This window comes from Ictidomys tridecemlineatus, chromosome 4, assembly GCF_052094955.1.
Source record: "Ictidomys tridecemlineatus isolate mIctTri1 chromosome 4, mIctTri1.hap1, whole genome shotgun sequence".
In the NCBI taxonomy this organism is placed as follows: Eukaryota; Metazoa; Chordata; class Mammalia; order Rodentia; family Sciuridae; genus Ictidomys; species Ictidomys tridecemlineatus.
In genome coordinates, this window is record NC_135480.1 from 187,269,892 (window position 1) to 187,290,687 (window position 20,796).

At 44.8% G+C, this 20,796-nt stretch overlaps 1 protein-coding gene across 1 annotated transcript in view; it reads left to right on the forward strand.

The window, feature by feature from the left end:
* The first annotated feature begins 986 nt into the window (after positions 1–986).
* Palm2akap2 (PALM2 and AKAP2 fusion) overlaps positions 987–20,796 on the forward strand; it is a 457,555-nt gene continuing 437,745 nt past the window's right edge. The window contains exon 1 of the mRNA XM_040286143.2: positions 987–1,457. Coding sequence (XP_040142077.2) covers positions 1,002–1,457 — 456 coding nt within the window. The 5' untranslated portion in view covers positions 987–1,001. The remainder of the gene's footprint in view (positions 1,458–20,796) is intronic.

Below are 20,796 nucleotides of genomic sequence, written 5' to 3' on the forward strand. Positions count from 1 at the left end.
GGGAAGTCCCCCCCCCTCCTGCCTCACCTAAGCGAGTCCACTCCCCATTTATTCTCCATCAGAGCATGTTTCAAAAACAGCTTTGTAAAGCTACAAGTCACTAACTGTGAAACTCACACAAAACGTACAATACCAGGTTTTTTAGGTTACTGTCATAATATTTTCATTAATTTTTTTTTTTGTACTGGGAATAGAACCCAGGGGCGTTTAACCACTGAGCCACATCCCCAGCCCCTTTTATATTTTATTTTAAGACAGGATCTTGCTAAGTTGCTTAGGGCCTGCTTAAGTTGCTGAGGCTGGCTTTGACCTTGCAATTCTCCTGCCCCGCCTCCCAGGCTCATTATTACTTAACTTTTACACCAATATTTTCAGCCTTTGTTTTTCTCCTGTCTGTGCGTTGTCTTTCCACTTTGGCTGGTGAGCTCCACTTTGGGCAGGGACTGTGATGGTTATTCATATGCTTCGTGCTGCCTCCTCAGCACCCAGTAGATGCCAAGTCAGGGACTGGGCAGTAAGATACCAGGGAAGCTTGAAGCTTGTCCCAGGTGCTTTTTATCGCAGCCGCTGGGCACCTGGAGGGGAACAGGTTCCCGCTCTGGAAACTGTTGACACAGGCTTCCCTGAAGGTGGGGGGGGGGCAGGGAATACACGTCCCAGAGGAGTTGATTACGACGGGCGGGGGCTGCGGTAATTTGGGAAATCGCATTCAATATAGCTTTTGTTTTTCAAGAATAGGGAATAGGGACAATCATCTTGCTGGCAGGCGCGAATACGGAGTGCCACGGGGAAGGACGTGGGGTCACCAAAGTGATGAAACACCACACTAACTTGCCGCAGCGCAGCTGGACTTTTCCTTGGGAAACTCAGACAGATGCCCGCGGGGCTGGCCCAGCGGGGCTCCTGAGCCCGTGCCCAGCCCACTGGGGGCTGTCCTTGCTGGTTGCAGAGGCCAGGAGCCTCTTGGCAACTTCCATGGGGCGAGAGCCGCAACCTTGCCAATGACTCAATTATGTCCCTGCGCCCTCTGGGCTGTGCCACACCCGTGGCAGCCGCCCCTCTCCCCCTCCCAGCCCGCTGCTGCCCCCAGGCTCGGCGCAGCGCCGCCTGTCCCAAGGGAACGGCGGGCGCACCTGGCGCCGCGGGCGGGCGCCTGGGCACTGCGCGCGGGTGGCCCCATCGCCTGGCGCGCAGCTGCCGGCGCGCTCCCTCCCGAAACCCCGAAGTGGAGTGGCTTGTCTAGCGCCCGGCGAACAACATTATCCAATTGCTTCCCGTTTTATTCGCAGGCTGGGAGCCGAGAAAGCCTGAGCGTTCACTTTCAACCCTCCAGGGGAGGAGGGTGCGGGCGGGGAGGGCAGACGACTCTGGCTCCACCTCGCGCTCGGCTCGGGCAGAGCGAGCAGCACCGAGAGCCCCGCAGCAGCGCGCCCGGCCTCCCGGAGCCCCGCGATGGAGTGAGTATCCCCGCGCCGCGCGCGCCGTGCGCCGCTCGCTGCCTCCTCGCTGCCTCCTCTCGGCTCGTTGCCATGGTGACCGAGGCAGCAGGCCGATCCGGCTCGGTCCCCGTCCAGCATGGGTGTTTCATTTCAGCCCAGAGTGTACGCCTCGCGTTTCTATAGCAGCCGCCTGGGCGGCTGGAGGCCAGGGGTAGGAGCCCGGGCGTGCGGGGGGTTTGGTGCGGCTCCCCTTGGCCTGCAGGGCCTCCCCGGGGAAGAGGCTGCTAAGGGGCGAAGCACGTTCTAGGCGTCCCCTAGACTGCTCAGGGAGTTGGCCGCAAGAGCCATTACTTCCGATTCCCACCCTTGTCAGCATTATTGGACTGCAGTTAAAAAGGTGGGGGGGGGGCGGTCACTGCGGATCGGAAGCAAATGTGGCTTGGTGCGAAGCGCGTAATGGAAGGATGATGAGTTAGTGGGTATAGGAGCCAAGGCTGCAATGTCCTGGCTACCAGAAACCAGGGGAGGACCCAGAAGAATTGATTTGCTTCTGGGGTAATGGAGAAAAGGGACAAGAAATGTACTACAGGCGGCCAGAGGTTCAATTACAAGGTTTGGCACCACGCACACTGCATGGGAGGGGCGGGGAGGAGGTGGCATGAAGACAAGAGAGGCGTCACCCAGAAAAAGACACAATAAAGGGCCCCTGACGGTGGGTCTGGGCTAGGGTTCCCCTCTCCTCTGTCTTTGCATCCCTGCGTTGCTTTTTGGTCAGTCTCCCAGCTGCTGCCGCAGCAGGGCCACTCTGACAGGCGACAATCGCTCCCTGAAAGGGTCAATTTTGGAGCCAGCTATTAGAGCCCCGCTCACTTGGTCAGCTTCTCCCCTTCCTGATCTCCTCCCACGGATACTCCCTGACATTGGAGCCGCATGAAATCACATTTCACATTGGAGATAATGTCATGTTTTCAGGTATCAGGACCTTCATGCTAAGCCCCATACACCCGAGATGCTGCTTTTATTCTCTGTGTATCTGATCGCGTGGATGCAATTTAATCCTCACCAACAAGCTCGCTAAGGCAAGGTGAGAGATGCTGTGTGGCCTTAGGAGTGGTGGATTTCAGGCCCTACCTGCTACTAGTGCTATTGATGTCCTATGCCAATATTTTAATACCTCTGAGCCTCAGTTTCCCCATTTGTATAATGGAGACAAAGATATTTCTTACTCCCTACTAAGCATGACTGAGAGGATCTGATAATTTTTGTATATCTCCTAAAGGGCTTTGAAAATTATAAGCTATGTGCAAATCTAGAGGGCAGTTAAGAGCTGGGCTCTGGAGTCAGAATATCTGGGTTTGAGTCCTTGAACACATTGCTGAGGGGGGTTAATCTTTCTGGACCTCATTTTCCCCATCTGGAAAATGGGAATAATAATAGTAACTATTTCATGTGTTTTTTGAGAACATTAATTAAGATAAATTAGTGTGTGTGAGATTCTTAGAGCCTAGCACAAAATATACTTAATATCATTTATTTTCTGTAACTACAATCTGTTATTTATTATTATGACCATTTTTTATGTTATGACTATTTTATGGGGAAACAGGTTGGCAGCTAGCTTTTTTTTTTTTTTTTTTTTGAGATTATACAGAAATAGAATGTCCCAAAGGGCAGTGAGAATAGCACAGTCCCAAGTCACCATGGTCATTGTGGGCAGCCAGTCAGAAGCGGCAGCCGGCATGGTGTACAGGACAGGGGACCAGGCAACGTGGCCTCTGCCTGCTCCATTCTGGCTCCTCATTTGTTTTCCTAGGCTGTCTGTAACAGGAGATTGACCCTGTCACCTCGCTGTGTAGGGTTAAAGGGCAATTCCTTTCATCCTCCTGCTCTGCTATTCATGTCATATATGGTGTATTTCCCCTGGGCAGAGCACATGGCCACTTCCTTCTGTGGAACAGCATAAGGCTTGCGTTGAGTTTGCTTCCCTGGAACTTTCCACCATTTCTCCTGGACCCCAGCTAAGGTTGCTGCAGGAGGCCTGTCCAGCCCTCCGACTCCTGTGCACACGATTCCTCTCCCTCTCAGGGTCCAACAGCCTCCTTCTCACCCCATCAACCTGGCCTTGACTTTCCCCATTCCACTTGACGTTCCAAAGTCCTCCTGACCTTTCACATACCTCCCCAATTTCCATCTGCTCTTGGCCCCACTTCCTTGATATAAATAGCTTTTTAATTCTCCCCACCCCCTTCCGAATAACACTTTTTTCTTTCCTTTCTTGAGTCTAACACTAGTCCCCATGTGCCAAGTCCTGTACTTGCCCTCAATCCAAATCCTCACCTCCAATCTCCCCTGTAGCACACAGGTTGCTTTGAATTATAAGTGAGAAAGGGACTTGGTTTCCTCCACTCACTGTGTCTACCTTCTAAATTAACTAGAAGAGGAAATGACATTCACTTTTTATTTTTTTCATTTAGCCAACAAATATTTGTCGAGAATAGCAATGGTCAATAAAATAGTCATGATTCTCATCATCTGGAGTTCGAAGTCTAATAAGGGGTAAATTTCAAACTAGTAAGCCAGGCACAATAACTTCTACAAAAGGAAAGGACACACACACACATACACACACACACACATACACACAAAAAAAATAACAGGAAGAGAAAGTAGGTTAGATTAGGGGCTCAGAGAAGCTTCTCTGACAATCTGATTGTTTTTATTTGGTACTGGACATTGAACCTAGGGGTTCTCTACCACTGAGCTTTAGCCCCAACTTTTTTTTATTATTTACTTTGAGAAAGAGTCTCACTAAGTTGCTGAGGCTGGACTCAAACATTCAATCCTCCTGCCTCAGCCTCCCAAGTCATTGGGATTACAGACATGCAGTGAGAAGCTAATATTTAATTGGAAAACTGAAGGATGAGTAGGAATTGTCCAGGTAAGAAGTGAAGGGAGAGACTGGGGTTGTGGCTCAGTAGTAGAGCACTTGCCTAGAGCACATGAGGCAATGGGTTGGATCCTCAGCACATAAAAATACACACATAAAATAAAGGTATTGTATATATACCTTTATATCTACTATAACTAAAAACATTTTTTAAAAAAGAAGTGAAGGGAAGAAGCATTCAGGGTTTGTACTAAGACCCTGAGGCAGGAGCCACCTTGGCAAGTTGCGGGAGCTTGGAGTGTGGGGGAAGATGGACTCGAGATGAGACTGAAGAAGGAGGCCAGGTAGATCACAGAGGGTAAGATAGTCCATGCAGGGACTTTGGATTTCACCCTGAGTGCTTCAGAGGGCCACCAAAGAGATTTGCGTTCCACGGTACCACAACTCAGAAATTTAAAAAAAAGAAAGAAAACATCTTTTCTTCTGAAGAGATTTAAAATACATGACATGGAAAACGTGTCAGAGCTCAAGGAGAGGGGACGATCGATTTTCAAAGCCAGACCTTGGTTGGGTGCCAACATCTGAGTTGGGTGTAATCCTAGGTTGTCAATGGAAAGGAAATGAAGTGAAAATAAGAACAGACAGTCATGCATTCCTGAGCATTATTGGTTTTGATAAAAACAAGAGCTTCTTCAGTAAGAAAAGCATCTGATAATAAATAAGCAACCAGGACACCAAATGACTGGATCTCAACCTTTTCTTACTGAAGTGTCCTTTACGGGATGTTTGGATCAGAGAAGACTCACGCCTGGAGAGCCAGAGGCAGGGATGTGTCGCGTTGCGTTCAGTGCCCGTGTTCTGGGGCAGTACCTAAGTATCCGGCAATGGCAGGTCCGAGGCTGGCTCCCCTGTGGGCGGGGTGTGGGGCTGATGTGCTTGGGAGAACACACTTCAGCACAGGCAGTTACTAATGAGACGCCACTTGGAAGCTTTGCCTCACACTTCTCTGGAGCAGTCATCCAAACAGCGTGGGCTGAGAAGCAGCCCAGAGAGTACAACACAGGGAGTCTTCCATCACTGCCATCCCTGCAGCCCCGGGGCTCTGAGGACACGGATGGCAGCCTCAGACTGGAAGTGATGTGCCCCACCGGCTGACAGGTACCTGTTTTTCACATGCACCTGTGACACAGAACGAGCTCAAGGCATCCAGAAGAGATGGTGAAGCCTCTAATGTGGGGTTTTGCAAATGAGCAAAACTGGGCTATGAAAGGGTGTGGTGGGGACTTGGGGTCACAGATCAGTCCAGGTCCTGACCAGAAGCCTTCCTTTGCTCACGCAGCTCTCCGCTTGCTCAGCAGGATTTACTGAATATCTTCTATGTACCGGATAAATGGTGGCCATCCCTCCCCTGTCCCTATCTTCAAGGACCTTCCCGTTGGGCCTATGTGACTATGGAGGCGAGGTGCTGTTGAACTGGTTTTCTTGCTAACCCTGTCCTGTGGCATTTTGTGTGTTCAGCACATGGTGAGCTTTAAAGAAATGTGTTCAAACACACATGTAGGGGCTGGGACTGTAGCTGGGGAGTGGAGCACACGCTCAGCATGCTAGAGGCCCTGGGTTCCAGGATCAGCATCCCCAAAAGAAGTGTGCAAAGGTTTTGAAAGTTAAATTTTATGATAATGTATGGCTTTAAAAAATAGCATGCTATGGAAGTTTGTAAAGTAAACTTCCCCCATTTTCCATTCTTTCCTTCAAATCTCAGTCTTAGGGGTGGTTACCAAGAACAGTTTGAAAATATCCTTCCAGAGAGTCTTCCTGCAAACACAGAGTTGGGAACAAATAATGACATAGGTTAATGTGGGTGACACTTTTACCTATGGGATGCCATAGACTGTTCTACAGTTTGCTTTTTCCACTTCTGTTATATTGTGTATACTTTTATGTATCAATATACACATGTCTACTTCATTTGCTTTTATTAATTGCTTAGTGTTTACTTTGGGAATATAGTTAATCAGCCCCTCCTTTTTTTTTTTTGTACTGGGGATTGAACTCAGGGGCATTCAACCACTGAGCCACATTCTCAGCCCTATTTTGTATTTTATTTAGAGTCAGGGTCTCACTGAGTTACTTAGCACCTTTGAACTTGTGGTCCTCCTGCCTCAGCCTCCCCAGCAGTGGAGATTATAGGTATGTGCCACCATGCCTGGCCCAAATCAGCTCCTCTTTGATGGAAACTTATATGCAAGGCTACAACGAACATCCTTGTAAACCTTGAAAATGAATCTGAATACTATTTTCCAGAAATGAAATTGCTGGGTGAGGGAATATACACATTATAAAATTTTCCAGGTCATTTTAAGTCTCTAAAAATCTCACATCACCACCTTTAACCTTCGAGAGCACCTACGACCCCCCCAATCCTCGACAGTCCTAGCCACATTATACATTTATGTCTGAAGTTTCTGTTGGCTAGTCTGGCATCCCGCATTGATGCCATCAGTGGTCACTGGTCCTCACTACTTGTTGGAGTCTCAGAGAACACTAGCCAGCCGTAAAATACAAGGATCCAACCGGAGCCAGAGATAATAAAATTCACAAAGGCAAAACTCAAAACATCTCTTCAGCTTTTAAAAGTGTTCAAGGAGGCTTTTCTAGAATCTGTCGGATTCAGACTTGGTAGATTGATTGCTTACTCTTAAGGTTGAGGAAATCTTTCATCCTGCATTTACCAACGGTGGCCGTTGTATTGTTGGTTTGACGTTTCCAAGGTTTTTAGCATTTGCAGTTTTGAAACATTTATTGTTCAATCAACATTTTTTTTTTTGAGTACCTTTTTCATCCTCAGCACAGTTCCAAGCACAGAGAACACAGCAGTGAACCGTTAAATGCTACTTAATTAGATGAGACAGACGGTACATGCAAAGTTCAATGTCAGACAGTGGTAAACGTTAAGAATAGAAATGAAGCAGGAGGATGGGGAGAGTCCTTTTTGGTAGAGTTGTCAGGGAACAGGATCCTGGGGTGGAGATTTTGAGCAGACTTGAACAAAGTGAGGGGTGAGCCTCGCCGTAGAAGGAAGAGCCGTTGCAAAGGTCCTGAGGCAGGCTCATGTTTCTGGCTTAGCAGCCCTCTTGGATCTAAATGGAATCAGATCACCAGCAGCCCTTTTGTTAACTGTACTCTTTCCTGAATTTCTTATATTGATTCAGTATTTAGTTGGAAGATTCATTTTTAAGCAGGGACCAAAGGTGTTCTTTTTCCTTCTATAAACAAACAAATTGTATATAAAATGATAGAATCCTGTCTTTTCCTCCTCATAATTCTGTAAGACACCGTTCCATTGTGTTCTGGTATTGACTGCTGCTCTGGAAAAATCTGAGGCTCGCCTGATATCTCCTCTTTGTAGGTGGCTTGCTTTCTACTTTCCCTCCCTGGCCCCTGTGATTTTTATTTTTATTCTTTTGACTCGTCATTGATAGAATTATTTTTAAGCACTGAAAGCTTTGTAACTTCTCTGTGATATTTCTCACTGCAGTCACTCTGTTGGGTTTTCCTAGACAATGGTCATTTTTTTTTTACCAGAAATTTGTGTTTTCCTTTATTTTTCATAAAGATATTTTCTTCCTGGTGTTCAGTTTTAAAAAGATCTATTTGTTCTGATATCTACGGGAGGGACATCTCACGGTTAGGGTTGCCATAACTATTCATTTTAAATTGCTTTCTTTCCTTCATTTACCCATGAGTTTATTTATCTTTAAAAATCTATAGGTAATTGACTGTCTTTTAAAGCGATTTTGATTTCATTCTAATGTAGCTTTCATGTCTGAAATAGTTTTTTAAAAATATATTTTAGTTGTATGTAGACAGACACAATTTCTTTCTTTCTTTCTTCCTTCCTTCCTTCCTTCCTTCCTTCCTTCTTTCTTTCTTTCTTTCTTTCTTTCTTTCTTTCTTTCTTTCTTTCTTTCTTTCTTTCTTTCTTTCTTTCTTTCTTTCTCCTTCCTCCCTCCCTCCCTCCCTTCCTCCCTCCCTCCCTCCCTCCCTCCCTCCTTTCCTTCCTTCCTTCCTTCCTTCCTTCCTTCCTTCCTTCCTTCCTTCCTTCCTTCCTTCCTTCCTTCCTTCCTTCCTTCCTTCTTTCTTTCTTTCTTTCTTTCTTTCTTTTGCTGAGGATTGAACCCAGTGCTTCACACCTGTAAGACAAGTGCTCTACTGCTAAGCTATAGCCACAGCCCTGTAAAAGTTTTATTCTTACCTTCAGTTTATTTCCTGACTCTGCTAATTCAGTTTGCACTTGTTTATTTTTTTTTTAAAGAGTTCATAATTTCAGGGCTGGGGTTGTGGCTCAGCAGTAGAGCGCTTGCCTAGAATGTGCGAGGCCCTGGGTTCAATCCTCAGCACCACAAATAAATAAGTAAAATAAAGATATTGTGTCCAACTACAACTAAAAAATAAATATTAAAGAAAAGAGTCCATAATTTTTTAACTGCTTTTTATGGAGGAGAATTTATCTGAAAATTTTATGTATTCTTGTGCTTGTTCCTGAAATATATTTATCTGCTTATAAGCCTTCCTTAAAAAAAAGCAGTAACTATGCAAAATAGAATCTGTACCTATTGAAGGATTTGCATTTGTCACCCATTTGCAAATGGACACAGCTCTATCCACGAAACCTGTTTGACTGGGAATAAGGTGGAGACTGCCATTATGGGAAGACATTGACGTTAGATCAGATATTTTGTCTCATGAATTTTTTTTTTTTAAACTCTGCAATGTCTTTTGTTTAAGAAATGCTTCATGAGTGATCGGATTACTCAAGTGACATATCGCTGCTGCTGCTGCTGCTGCTGTGTGTGTGTGTGTGTATGTGTGTGTGTGTGTGTGTGTGTGTGTGTGTGTGTTGGGATAGACAGATATTGGTGCTTATTTATTATAACTCAGTTGACCTTGGTTAGCATCTATGGAGCAGGGTGGGGCAAGTCATCCAACAAGGTAATTGTGATTCCCCATTTCTTTCCCTATCTCTTGCCTCCAGATTATTCTTCCATGTTACATTTTAAGTTTTAGGGTTTCATGGATAACAAAGATGCAGAGTGCACGCGGAGCCCAGTTGCTGTCACTTCCTGCATCACTGTGGGGTGGAACCAGTCCCTCCACATAGATTACCCCATGACTTACCTGTTCCCTACCTCCCAATCAATCCTGGCCTCCCCTGTATTCTCTCCTTATTTAGAGAGAGATTTTAAAATCAATGGAGATCTGTGGAAGTGCATAGCACTTTTAAAGGTTGTTCACTGATTTAATCAAAAAATTTTAGTTACTCTTTTTGGCAGATGATTGTCATAGTCTGTGATATGAGACTCTTAGTTCTCTGCTACTTTCAAAAGAAACACACTTTTTTTTCATTTTTTATTTATATATGACAGCGGAATGCATTACAATTCTTTATTACACATATAGAGCACAATTTTTCATATCTCTGGTTGTGTACATAGTGTATTCACATCAATTCGTGTCTTCATACCTGTACTTTGGATAATAATGTCCATCACATTCCACCATCGTTGCTAACCCCCTGCCCCCTCCTGTCCTCTCCCACCCTTCTGACCTATCTAGAGTTCATCTATTCCTCCCATGATCCCCCTCCCTACCCCACTATGAGTCAGCCTCCTGATATCAAAGAAAACATTTGGCATTTGATTTTTTTCTAAATTTTCATTCGTTAGTTCATCTCTTCACATTTCAAGCAGATGGAAGACTTTCCTTTACCATATCTTTGAGCGAACGAATCCGTGAATCTTGCCTTCCTATAATGATAGGAGCTATCAAATATTGTTTTTGACAGAGTCATCCTATCTTTTTTTTTCCCCCTCTCAATTCTTAGGATATGCATGGCATAAAAGCTCATGAATGAGACAGTAAATGCTTTGCAGAAGTTTTGGGGAGGGGTATGGAATTCTCTACCTCACACTGCCCCTCTCTGCCCACCTCAGCTCTGTGCCCCGCGAGGCTGACCTCTGCGCATTGTATCAGCTTGGCTTTCTTGCCCTTGGACTTCCTGATGGGCCTGTCAATGGAGGGCACCAGCAGGAGAGCCAGGTCTGGGGACAGTGGGGTCAAGGCACTTATTGTACAGTCTCCCTTCCTGTGGGGCGGTGGGTGGGCCAGAGCTCCTGCCTGAAGCCCTCCCTACAGCCTTTGCTGCAGTTCTTTCTCTGACCACTTCCTTCCTGGGCTCCTTTAGGATGATGTGTGGCAGGGGCGGCTCCTGACGCTGGGTTAGCCCCTGACCTCTCCCCCATCCCTGTTGATTTCCTTTAGCTGCCCAGGGCTTTGGGAAGCCATCCCCTTGTGAAGCTCATCTCAGTTACCAGTCTGACTCTACCACCTCTTTCCAGCTGGGCTCCTAACAGAACGTAAGAAGGCTGGGAGTATCTGAAGACTTATAGTAACATGTTTTGTATTACGGAGATGGAACTTGGGAACTTTTGCTTGTGCACATGTTATGATCACCAGTTTTCCAGGCTCCAATGGTGGAAAGAGATACTGGAGCATTGATGGTTAGGAGCACACTTACAGGCTACCAATGAGTTCATTTGCTTCTCATTGAAGATGTCATTTTTCTTATAATAAAAATTTCCCCTAATTGGATTCCTCAGCTGGAAGTCCTGTCGCAGTTATAAGGAGGCTTAATTAGAATTTTGTTTTATTTAAGGAAATTTTATTTTATTTCTTTTTGTTAAAGGAAGGAATTTTCTTAGTCAAAATTCTGCTTCTGTGAAGGGACCTTCATAGTGTTTGACCTACTGTTTGAACAGAGGTGACGATTTAACCTTTCCATAGTGTCCAAATGAATGCTTCCTAAATTGCTGCCATGTCAAATAAATCTACACCATCTTATTTAATCTTCTTTTTCACAGATAGTAAAAAAGCATAAAATGCAGTCTAATCAAAAGCTATTTTACAAGTTCTGAATTAATATGCTCTAAATTAAGGATATTACAGTCCATCTATTTTAATCTAGCATTTCACACTTGGATAGTTAAGTTGTTATTTAGGCTGCTTGTTCTGCTTTCAGAACCTCCATTTCTCTGTCAATTATGTTATTCCATTCATTCCTTCAACCTGCAATTATTAAGTACCTACTATGTGCTGGACACTGCACTGGGTAACTGTATTACAAACATAAATAAGTAAAAGTCCCTGACGTCACAGGGGTCACATTCTAGGGAGGACCAAACATGACTCTTTAAGTGATTGCAATGAGATATTCTGTGTTTGGTGTCAGGGAAAGGTCTGAGAGGCTACTGTCTGTGAGGAGCACAGAGCAGGGGGGAGAGGAGCCAAGCTGGATATTAGGAGTCCAGATATTCTAAAAGGGGATAAAATTCCAAGCTTGTCCTTAGATTACTTTAGCGTCAAAGCATTGTGCTTAATGTCTACACTAGTTATCTTACCACTGGCTAAGCCACTTTCTAGAAAGAAGAATCCAAGTCAGTTCCAACATTAAAACTGGCTTGAACAGTTGACCTAATCTTTTCATGTTTCTGTCTGCACTGCTGAGTCTGAGTGACAGTTCCCCGTGGTCCTGGTGCTGCAGCACTGTGGGGCTTGTCTGCCCCCTGGAGGAGTCAGAAGCTGTTTTTCAGATGACAGTGCAAAGTGGGATCATAGCGAGACAAAACAAAGAACAAAAAGCAAACAAAACAAAATAACAAAGCAGAAGAAAATGTTGCTTACACATGTGGCTTTATTCTCTATAATTCATATGTGCTAATAAATAAAAATAAAAACCAAACAACAACAGACATGAAGATTTGTTGGGCACTGCAGAACCTTGTTAGACACTTGGTTTGTTTTAGCATCTTTGATAAAATCACATCAAAAGTCTCTGGACTTTTAGGAGTCCAGATATTCTAAATGGGGATAAAATTCCAAGCTTGTCCTTAGACTGTCCAGGGTTGTGGCTCAGTGGTAGAGCGCTTGCCTAGCACATGTGAGGCCATGGGTTTGATCCTTGGCACCACATAAAAATAAATAAATAAATAAAAAGATATTGTGTCCATCTACAACTTAAAAAAAAAAGTCTCTGGGCTATTGAAAGACATCAAAATCTGCCAAACTGTAGCTATGACCCATTACAAGAAGCACTGAAGAAGTGAGTCTGGAAATGATTTTGAAGTCCCTTTAATGCCTGTCTCACCTCTTCTCTTCCAGAGGGAGGTACACAGCTTTGAACATTAAGGGCATCAATAATAAGGTCTCATTTCCTAAGATAGCCCCTCTCATGCTGCAGTGTGCACAGGGATCAGCTGGATGTTGAATGTGCAGGTCTGGGCAGTGGTTCCGTTTCCAGGCTCTCAGTGAAGGTCGCCCAAGGTGCTGCTGCTACTGCTGCGGCTGGTTGGCGACCACATTTTGACCATGCATGTTCACAGGGCAGATGGTGCAAGGCTGGATAGAAAGCTATAAGTGGGGTCTCCTCCTTTTACACTTCCCCCAAACAACCCTCCTGGTAGGGAATTTTGCTCATGAACTAGAATTTAGCAATCCCTGGTCAACCAGGTAAATAAATATACAAAGCAAAACCTACTTCATTTTATTTGGCGTAACTCAGCCGTTCCAAAAGAATGAGTTAAGAAAAACAGATTTAAAAATAATTAAAGCAGGATGGGGATGTATAAATGCTTATAAGGTAGAAACAGGTAATCTTATATTTTAAAATACAAATCTGAAAAATTTTGTGGTCATAAATTATTTAGAATCTAAGTATATTTTCCCTTGGGTAGATTTTTTGACATTAAAAAAACAACGGCTGAATCTAATTATCTGTGATTTTCATGTGCCTGAAAATCAGTAAGAAAACACTTGTTGTAACTGTGAAGTTGTAATTACATGACTGTGGTGGTTAGATGGATAGGATGTGCTAGACCAGGAAGCTTATGATATTCTGTTTTCTGAACAAGATGAACAAATGTGGAGATCCTTCCGATTCAGTGCAAGGGAAAGGATAATTCAAACATGTTATGGTTTTAAGTTGTGTTTTCACTTGTGTAAGTTGGGATTCGCTCTTCAAATTCTTTCATTTTCAATGTTTCAAGCTAAACATTCTAAAGGTATTTGAGAGGTAAGCGTCATGAAACAAAGTTCAAGGCATAGGTTCTCGACTGCCTGATGAAATGATGGTTCTTAGGATGTGGGCAAATTAAAGCACAGTTTCTCAGGACGCCGAGCGTGTCTTCCCTTCGTCTTGTCAGTTATCATTACAAGTGTGTCACTGTACCAGGTGGTGTGTGTCTGAATTCAGTACAGTAGAGCAGTAGCGACCCATGCTTGGGAGAACAAAAAACGTGTGTGTATGTGTGTGTGTGTGTGTGTGTGTGTGTGTGTGTATGAGACTCTCTACTTAAAAAAAATCATCTAAAGATTTTTATTTATTTTTTAACATTCTTTTTAACTGTAACACAACACCAACATCCACCTTGACATAATCACCAAAACCCAACCTGCTCCAATTCAGTCCCCAGTACTTGCTGCCTGCTGCCCCCCAACCCGCTTCCCTCCCTTCACTCCACCAATCCCTCTTGAATCCATGTACAGTTTACTTTAAAAAAAAAAGTGTCCTGTGGACACACCTGTTGCTGGACCCAGCCTGTCCCATCCAGGCACATACAGAAAGTTCTGTCAGATCATTCCACCCTCTTCCCTTTCCCCGTCCCTGCTCCTGCCTCAGTCTCCTTCTCTGCTCTATTGGCCTTTCCCTATGTTGATGAAGTCCCCTCCCCTCTTTTTCTTCCTTTCTCTCTTTTTATTAGCCCCCACCCCTCCGCCCCGGCCCCAGCAGGCCTCATTTTGGATTAGCTTCCACTTATCAGAGAAAACATTTGACCTTCGACTTTTGGGGTCTGGCTTGTTTCAAATGCCACCCTTCCAATATGCATCTCTCTGTCCTATTTCGGCACTTCCCTTCCAACTTTTTTCCACATTTATCCTTCTCTTGGGAATTAGAGAAGGATTCTGAAGACCCAAATCCCAGGTTGTTGGAAAAACTTTGACACTTGTCAGTCTCAGCCCCAATTTTCCCACTGAATGAGATTGGCCCAAGGTATTCACGGAACCTCTGGGTAACCAAGACCAGAGTTTTCTTTTCTTTTTTTTTGGTAGTGCTGGGGATCAAACCCAGGGCCTCATGCATGCTAGGCAAGTGCTCTACCATTGAAATACACCCCCAGTCCCCAAAGAGAGACTTTTAATAGTCTATTTCACAAAATAGGTTATTGTATATAGAGAGAATATATCTATACAATAAGTATATGTACAGAAATATAGGTGGCATAAAATTTAACATTGTAACCATTTACATAAGTGGCATAATTTACCATGTTGCACAGCTACTACTTTTCTAGTGTGCTTTTATTATCCCAAACTGAAACTCTATATTCATTAAATAATAACTCCTTATTCTCCCTTCCCCAGTCCTCTCTTCTACTTTGCTATGAATTTGCCTAATCTTGGTACCTCATGTAAAGAGCTTCATACAGTATTGTCTGTTTGTGTCTGGTTGATTTCATTTAGTATCCATGCACATGCAAAAAGTTCATCCATCTTTAGCATATGTCAGAATTCTACTCCTTTTAAAGTCTAAATAATATTCCATTGTAGACTATACTACATTCAACTATATGTTCATTGGTTAATGGACATTTGGGTTGCTTAGAACTTTGGGCTCTTGTGAATAATGCTTCCATGAATATGAATGTACAAACATCTGTTTGAATCCCTGCTTTCAATTCCTTTTTTGGAGGTGGATACCAAGGATTGAACCCAGGGGCACACCAGTGAGCCACATCCCCAGACCTTTTCTCATTTTTTATTTTGAGATAGGGTCTCACTACATTGCTTAAAGCCTTGCTAGATTGCTTTGAACTTGTGATCTTATTGGCTCAGCCTCCCCAGCCTCTGGGATTACAGGTGCACACCACTGTACCTGGTCCTGCTTTCAATACTTTGGGGTACAGAGGTCAATGAATCATTCTTGAAAGCCTATTATGAGTCAAATATAGTATTCTCTAGAAGCTCAACTGGACAGAGTGCCGCAGTCTGGCTGCAGCAAAATAACTGGGGGGGGGGGGTGACGAGCAACTTGTGTAGATTGATACAGCAGGAGTGGGAGCCCTTTATTGTAGGACAAGAGGGGTATGTATACATTCCACACAGCTTATCTTAATTAACATAAACTAGATACAGCAGTCAACCAATAAGGAATCTCCACACTCAATGGCTCACTGGCGTTACTTCACAAACCACTCCCTCTGGCATTGTGCCAGGCGCCTTCTTGACTTGTTTACAGACTCTAACATTTTCCCCTTTTTAAAAATTTAAATAACAACCATAGTGGTTTTTACACAAACACCATAAATAATCTGCTACAAGCAGAAGGGGAGGATACAAAATGCCACAATACCAAGCCAATTGATGGCTCCATGCAAGAAGCCCTTGGAAAAATTATACCAGCAATGACACCGTTAGCAAAGATACTGAGTTACAATTTGTTGTAGATTACAGTTTGTTGTCTCAATCCAGGTAAAGTAGTGTCTCAATAGATTAACTCACAGTCCAGGTAAGTTCTGCAGGCAGCTAGCTTAAATCACAGTCCAGGTAAGTTCTGCAGGCAGCTAGCTTGATCCGAAGTCTCGTCCAGTTCTCAGCAACACTGGAAATTCTTCCACCTTCGCCTTCACTGGCACTGGGAAGAAGGCAGGAACTCCGGCAATGATGCTAAAGAAAATCCTGTAGTATTCCAGCAGACACTAAGAAAACAACCTTCTGAACAATTCAGTACATTATCTCAAGGTTTTTTACATTTGAAATAAGCCTTAACAGTGCTCATTACTCATTAGCTTCCAGGTGTGGGAGAACCATTGTAGTTACTGTTCTTGGAAATGATCAAACTTCAGGGACTCGGGCAGGCCATCTTCCAGGGCAGCCCAGATGGCCCCGGGGAGAGTCCGGGGAGTATTCCGGACTCAAACTGCCACCGGGCACAAGGGAGCAAAAGCCTTCGAGACTGTGCCTCCTGGTCAGGTCTGGATTTAGGCTCTCGCAGTGGCGTCCCACACTTAATGGCTCGCTGGCGTTATTTCACAAACCACTCCCTCTGGCAAAATGCCAGGTGCCATCCTGACTTGTTTACAGACTCTAACAACAGAGTCCCAGGTATCATGCGCACACATGAATGATACAAGAACAATTTTGTATACCAATAAGTGGTACTGAAAAAAAAAATTGAGGACCTGATTAGGTTATCTTGGGATGCAGCAAGAGGTATATTTGGGCAGCCTCACCTAAGATAGAGCAGAAGCAGTTGGTGCTGTACGCACACCTGTAACCCAGTACTGAATCCCAGTGTGAAACTGGTGATGGAAATGAGCACATGGTGGTGGATGAAGATGAGGTCAGAGACCAGGTCAGGGGGACCTTCCAAGCCACTCATGGGTGTGTATGGGTGTCATGAGGCCTTAAGCTCATGCAATTTTGGAGACCCTTTCTAAGAGAAAGGATGCAAAAATCTCTCCCTTTTGCAAGTTTTACCAACACATCCTTGGACCATATAAATACCAAGTTCCTTCCAGAGCTTATAGGGGCTGCAGAAGAGAGGGGCTGTCACCTCAAGCATCAGCAATGCCACAGCGACCTGCTTCTGAGTCCAGAGAGAGAGGGGTTGGGTTTTGTTTTTGCCCTCAGCTATTTTCTGTTGCTATAACAGAATATCTGGCACTGGGTAATTTATAAAGGAAAGCAGTTTGTTTTGGCTCATGGTTCTGGAGGCTGAGAAATCCAAGAGCAGGTTCTGGCAGCTTCGGTGTTTCTGGTGAAGGGCTTCTCACTGCTTCACAGCACAGTGGAAGGAAAGAGCCACACCAGTGGAACTCACTTTCGTGACAAACCCCTCTCGTGAGAATGACCCCACTCCCATGAGAACTCCCTCCCTTGGGGAGAACGGTGTCATCCATTCATGTGGCCAGGGCGTGGTTAGAGGCTGTCCTGGTGCTGCAAGTGATATTGGATGGTGCCTGAGTTGAGGGCTACGGCAGCCCCGACAGGAGGAAGTGGTCAGATCTCCTAAGGTCTCAGAGGAGAATTCCAAGCTGGGATCCCTGTGGACAGCCGGCATCAGTAACTCACTGTTTCTTCTGGGCCTCCTGGAGCCCGGGTCTCAGCACAGCACTGCAGCCATATTCAGCCGAGTTAGGAGCTCACTGGGCCCTCCAACTTTCTCCACGCTGTGTGACATTAACCTAGACCAGAGCCGCCTGCTCTTTCTCTACTCAGGTTTCGCCTGGGACTTTGAAAGATGAATTCTCTGTAAGGGAGATGCCCATCTATCACACCAAAGGTCAGAGGCCCCGGGGCCAGGATCTCTGTGGTCCCCTCTCCACACATTTTTCAACGCTATGAGATGGCTTCAGATTCAGGAGGAGAGCTGCCATTTGTCATTTGCAATTTATGACTGCTCACTTCTCCAGCCACCAGCGGATGGCCTTTCGTCTGGGCGGTGAAACATCATGACTGATTGGTTTTCTAAGGCGGGAGAATGCTCCCACTTTCTAAACCAGCACATCCGGGAGCTCAGGAAAAGCTTTGCCTGTGAGGAGTCCGCCTGTTGCTTAGCGTAGTAGAATTATGTTTGGTGAAAGTAAGAGTGATATGGGGTGTGTGTGTGTGTGTGTGTGTGTGTGTGTGTGTGTGTGTGTGTGAGAGAGAGAGAGAGAGAGAGAGAGAGAACAGGAGAGAAGAAGAAAAGCAGAGACTTTCCCTGCTCAGAGCAGCTCTTCTGTGGGTCTCAGGAAGTCCAGTGAACTGTGGGGACAGGGGACTCAATCAATTAGGGTCACTCCAAGTGAATTTGGGCTGACTAAATAAAGACACAGACACAGAATGTACCTTTTTCTTTGCGTTCAGTGACTGCTCCTCAGCCACAGCTCCCACATGGGGGCAAAGCAGGCAAGGAAGAGGAGGAACACACCTCGAACCTGGGTTTTATTAATGGGAGGAGCTAACCCACGGAGCATTCTATCCAAAAACCGGCAGAAGGACAGGATTACAACAAACAGGTGGGTATAATTCAACCCTTCAGGTGACGCCCACTCCCAGAGCTGCACCTTTCTTTTCCCAGCGGAGGTAAGGTCCAGCTGCATTGCAGGTGCAGTACCTGCTCAGCACCTCTTGACTCAGGACTTAAAGGTGTGTGCAAAGCTTCTGAACAGGGCGACCCCCGGACAGTGAACAGTGACGTTGGTTGGCAGCAGGGCGCGGCAGTGGTGGTGATGAGAAAGGTATATGCTTTGAAGACTGACTCACAGAGAAACGTTTTTTTGGGCAGATTCTTTGTGTATGTGGCAGGAAAAGAGAACTCAGGACGAAGGCCAAGGTATTTGGCTTGAGTGGCAGATAAATGATGTGCCATTTGTTCAGAGAGGGAAACCCTGTTTGGGGGTGGGGAGGCAAGGTTGGGTCCGGGCCAGGTTTTGTTTGAGATGCTTGTTAACATCCAAATAGAAATGTCAGGCAGGCAATCAGCTGTAGGAGTCCTGTGTTCAGGGAGGATAAGGCATTCAGCTGGGGAGTCTTCAGGCCATAGATGGTGTTGGAGGTCATAGATGAGGTCGTGTTGGTAGAGTGTAGACAGAACTCCCATTGATAGTCAGAACTTTTCAATAGTTTTCATGTCCTTTATCAACCTGACCATTTTCATAAATATCTCTTCTAACTATTTAAAAAATCTTATTTAAAAGCATGCATATGGCACATGTATAAATAATGTCTGCATATCTCAACACAATATAGGGATAATGGGTTTAGCACCTCTATGCCCATTCATAATGAAACCCTATAGTAGACCAGAAGTAGGAGAATTTATGTACTAAAACTCTACAGCAAACACAATACTTAAAGGAAACAGTCCCTTCAAAGGTACTTTAATTCATTCATTCATGTTTAATAGATTTCTCTATTCTGGAAATGGGGGAAAAATACAATATGTGGTGCTGTGTGTCTAGCTTTTTGATGAGCATCAAATTTTCAAGGTTCATTCATGTATGTGGCATGTATCAGATTTCATTTCCTTTTCATTGCTGAATAATATTTCATAGTTAAGCTTTTAACACTTGAATAATTATAAATCATATTTTATTCCAACTCAAAGTATGTTGTCCCATTAAGACACTTTTTATAGAAAATTCAGAGAAAAATGTACCTCAAAGAATTGTACATTAACAAATAAAATGAATGCACAAGGGAAGAGAACTTTTAGAGGAATGAATTTATTTTAACAATGTTATCACTGACTTCTTGATATGTGAATCCCAGCAAAGTATCTTTCGAAAGTAATGAGAGATGCTGCTTCTGGGTGAATCTCAATTTAGAAAACAAACTCATGTGTTCTCTGTATTTTCCATGGGCTAGAAGGGTACGGGCCCAGGTGAATGAATAAGAGTGCTCTTACATTCTTGTTTTGAACAGAACTTGGACGTGACATCACAAACACACTCTTTCCACCTTGGTTGGTGGTAGTAGATCTCACTTTTCTCCCCTCTCGCTGGGCGGCTGACTCCACACTTCATTCCACTGCTTCTGGTTCCAAAAGTGCATGCTCCCATTGGACATTGGGATTTGTCCTTGCAGGTGTCTGTTCCCTTCATGTCTATCATCCTCACTAACAGAAGCCTCCAAATCAATAGCCAGCCTGGGTTTCCAGCGAGAAGTGACAGCTGAACAAGGGTGGTGTCCCCAAGGAGAACTGTGTGTAAAAGGCAGCCCAAGGAAGAACCCAACAGGGATATCTCAGTTGGGTGGATCCTCTGTGTGCAAGCAACAGAAGCCAGCTCTGACTGTGCAGGAAAGAAAAGTTTGGGAAGGATGTGCGGGTGTCTAGGAGACTGAAGGAAGAGCGGAAGCACAGTCTCTGGGAAGGACAGAAGCCAAGGCAGCTCCAGGTCTCCAAGCACAGGGTCCAGTGGCCAGGCCTGCAGCTGGGATGAACAACTTCCAACCCCATTCGGACTCTGAGCCACTCAATTCAAGAGTTATAGGTCCACCCTGGAATCAGAGGGAGAGCGGAAAAGACAAATAGGAGAATAAGGAAATGTAGGCTGTGATGCCAGAAGAGAGAAGGATGATGGATAGATCAAAGGAACAGCTGTCCCCAAAGGAGGACGCAGACTCTATTCTACCAATACCAGAGTGACCTGAGTGAGTTCCTGTGGGCGAATCCAAGGATTCAGAGTTACTCTGGATTTTCTCTAAAATATGAAGACATGGATGATCCAGGCCCACTGAGTGTGGTAGTTCACGCTGGACATGGTGGCACATGCTTGTAATCCCAATGGCTCAGGAGGCTGAGACAGGAGGATCGTGAGTTCAAAGCCAGCCTCAGCAACTTAGCAAGGTGCTAAGCAATCCAGTGAGACC